The sequence below is a fragment of the Myotis davidii genome, unplaced genomic scaffold, assembly GCF_000327345.1.
Source record: "Myotis davidii unplaced genomic scaffold, ASM32734v1 scaffold1051, whole genome shotgun sequence".
In the NCBI taxonomy this organism is placed as follows: domain Eukaryota; kingdom Metazoa; phylum Chordata; class Mammalia; order Chiroptera; family Vespertilionidae; genus Myotis; species Myotis davidii.
Window position 1 is genome coordinate 219,436 of NW_006282264.1, and position 3,289 is coordinate 222,724.

Genomic DNA, 3,289 nt, shown 5'->3' on the forward strand with positions numbered 1-3,289 from the left:
ATTTTTTTACTGAAATGTCCTTATGCAGTGCATTACTGTATACCATTACAAAACAAGTGATCTTCTGAGTGTGTTTTTTGAAAAGAGAAGACTAATTTTCAGCAAATTTTTGTAAAATACTTAAAACTAACAGTCGACAAAATAACACTAAATAATACATTTTAAATTTCAGGTATATTTTGAAATGAAGGTAACATTGCAGTAAATTTCAGAATAATCTCTGGATCAGGCAAGTTATGTTTTATATCCTATATAATAAAGGCCTAATATGCAAAGTGTCTGGTCGATTGGTTGGCCGTTCAATATGCCAATGACATGCTAAGGCCACTCAACCGGTCATTATGACCTGCACTGACCAGCAGGGGGCAGAAAGTCGACCAGTCGCTATGACGTGCACTGACCACAAGGGGGCAGACACTCTGATAGGTTAGCTTGCTGCTGGAGTCCGGCCAATCAGGACTGAGAGAGATGAGCCGGACATGCCCTGGAGCCCTCCCAGGATCCCTCCCAGGCTGGTCAACCGCCCGCATGCCTCCCAAGCCCCGATCGTGCATCAGTGAGGTCCCTTGGCCTGGCCTGTGCCCTCTCACAATCCGGGACCCCTCGGAGGATGTTGGCAAGCTGGTTTCGGCCCGATCCCACAGGCCAGGCCGAGGGACCCCAATGGTACATAAAGTCATGCACCGGGTCTCTAGTATGTCTTATATACTTTTCTAGCTCTCCAATGTTCTTCTCAGCTCCCATGCTCCATATTCAACACTAGGGCAGCAAAAGTAATAAAATAGTAAACATACCTTAAAGTTTTCAGACTGTAAATGGCCTTGAATTGTACGATAGGTAGCATTGAGGTCTGAAAATATCTGACATAACTTTGTTTCAAAACTGAAATTGAAATAATATATTCTTAAAACAGAATTTGTTTTAAAATCCCTATCTACTTCAGTATGTTATCCAAACCCCTCCCAGACCTAAAAAAAAAAACACAACAAAACCTACCAATAAATTAAGCAATCTTGTAAAAATCAAGAACTAGGTGCTTAACCTCTAAAACTGTAATTCAACTGCTTTAACACCTAATTCTAAATTTTCTCTTGCAAAATCCCCAAAAGAGCCTTAAGTAGTAGTTCCTTGATTAGCAAGGAACTTTACATCTGACACTTTGAGCCACCTAGTCAGAACTCTGGGGAATTATGGAAGAGTTCTAAATTAATTACAGTTAAGCAACATAATTTCCTATTGCCAAGGAAAGCATTAGCAATGAACTACAACAATATAATGATGATCAGAAGTAAACACATATTGGATAGTTAATGCTTTGTCTTTGTCTCTTCCTTTGCCATTGTTTCAGTTTATTTATTATATAAGTGGCTAAATATTCAATAAAACAGTTACTTTTTAACTGGTCCTATTTGTCTTGTTACCAAGTTAACCAATAAAAACTTTCAAAAAACTGTTACTTTAGCTTGAAAGTGGTTTAGTTCAATGAATGCAATCCAATTTTTTAGAATATTCTATGACTACAAAGAAATTCAAATTATTTCTTATTATTGGATGGTGTTAACAAAACAGTGCTCTCTTCTGAACTCCTTAACTTAAAGTATTTTATTTCAGAAATATCAATTTACCTCATTTTACTTACAATTTTCTATAATATGAAGCATTGGCAACTTTTGCTGAAGAGTTGTACAAAACATCAGAAACCAAATATAATCTGGCAATCTAGAATACCAAAAGATAACATAAAACAAATTAAAAATAAAAACCATCAGAAACAACATATATAGAAAAAAAATCCATATTGAATTTTTTGGAATCAGTGTAATAAGGCCAATGTTTACAATTTAATAATCATGACTAATTAGAATAGTTACAAGAAATTTCACATTACCACAACCATTACTTTTGCAGGGATAAAACTTTAACTCATTTACATTTCAACCTGTTAACTTGTCTGTCAATTAACATAACAAGACTGTATAAGAAAAGATTTTCTGGGTCAAGTTCTTCATGCAAAAAAGGAAACCAATTTCAATCCAAAGAGCCAACTATTATCTCCCCTTTTACCTATTCAATCTGTCTATTAAGAAAATTCAGCTGGCACACCACTCAATAAATGTTGTCTAAATGAATAAATGACAAATTGATTCATTAATTATTATATGATGAGGAACCTTGGCAAAGTAAGCATCATTTTAACTTATAAACCATCCAAGACTAGCTAGCTAGTGATAAGAGCTAAGAATGAAAAGCAGATCTTCTTTTACTTGTTGGAATTTCTAAATTCAAGAGGGATTATAATTTTTAAATTAGATATATAGTCAATTAGGAATTAGGCAGTATCTTACAAACAGTTAACTTATTAAATGGTTTATATAATCCATACTAGAGGCCCAGTGCACAAAAATTTGTGCATGTGGGGGGTGGAGGTGGAGAGGGGTTCCTCAGCCTGGCCTGTGCCCTCTCACAGTCTGGGACCCCTCGGGGGATGACCACCTGCTGGATTAGGCCTGCTCCCCGGGGGATTGGGCCTAAGCTGGCAAAAAGACATCCCTCTGGGAGCTGGGCAGCCATCGGGGGATGTCCATTTGCCAGCGGGGAGCAGACCTAAGCTGCAGTCGGACAGCCTTAGCGCTGCTGAGGAGGCAGGAGAGTCTCCTGCCACCACCACTGTGCTGGCAGCCGTCAGCCTGGCTTGTGGCTGAGCAGAGCTCCCCCTGTGGGAGCACACTGACCACCAGGGGGCAGCTCCTGCACTGAGCATCTGCCCCCTGGTGGTCAGTGTGTGTCATAGTGACCAGTCTTTCCCATCTTTCTGCTATTGGGGTCCATTTGCATATTACCCTTTTATTATATAGGACTAGAGGCCCGTGGTAGGAAGATTCCTGCAAGAATCGGGCTTCCAGTGGCTGGAGCCAAGCAGAGAGGGGAGCGAAACCAGCTGAGGCAGGCTTCGCTCCCACTCCAAGCCGCTCCTGCTGGGTTTCCCCTCCGGCTCCCAGGCGGTTTGGCGGGGTTCCCCTCCCGCTCCCGGCGGTTTGGCGGGCTTCCCCTCCCGCTCCCGGCGGTTTGGCGGGCTTCCCCTCCCGCTCCCGGCGGTTTGGCGGGCTTCCCCTCCCGCTCCCAGCCCCTCCTGCTGGGTTTCCCCTCCGGCTCCCAGGCGGTTTGGCTGGTTTCCCCTCCCGCTCCCACGCGGTTTGGCGGGTTTCCCCTCCCACTCCCAGGCGGTTTGGCGGGCTTCCCCTCCCGCTCCCAGGTGGTTTGGCGGGCTTCCCCTCCCGCTCCCGGCGGT

At 42.9% G+C, this 3,289-nt stretch overlaps 1 protein-coding gene across 6 annotated transcripts in view; it reads right to left on the bottom strand.

Annotated features, from left to right (window-relative positions):
- Positions 1-3,289, bottom strand: part of U2SURP (U2 snRNP-associated SURP domain containing) — a 79,765-nt gene that overhangs the window by 22,275 nt on the left and 54,201 nt on the right. For 5 of the 6 annotated variants that reach the window (XM_006752802.2, XM_015557964.1, XM_006752801.2 and 2 more), the window contains exons 18-19: positions 1,640-1,719; positions 795-882 (exon numbers count right to left, since the gene is read on the bottom strand). The exons of the other annotated variant lie outside the window; for it this stretch is intronic. In XM_006752802.2, the coding sequence (XP_006752865.1) occupies positions 795-882; positions 1,640-1,719 (168 nt within the window). The remainder of the gene's footprint in view (positions 1-794; positions 883-1,639; positions 1,720-3,289) is intronic. 6 annotated transcript variants of the gene reach the window in all.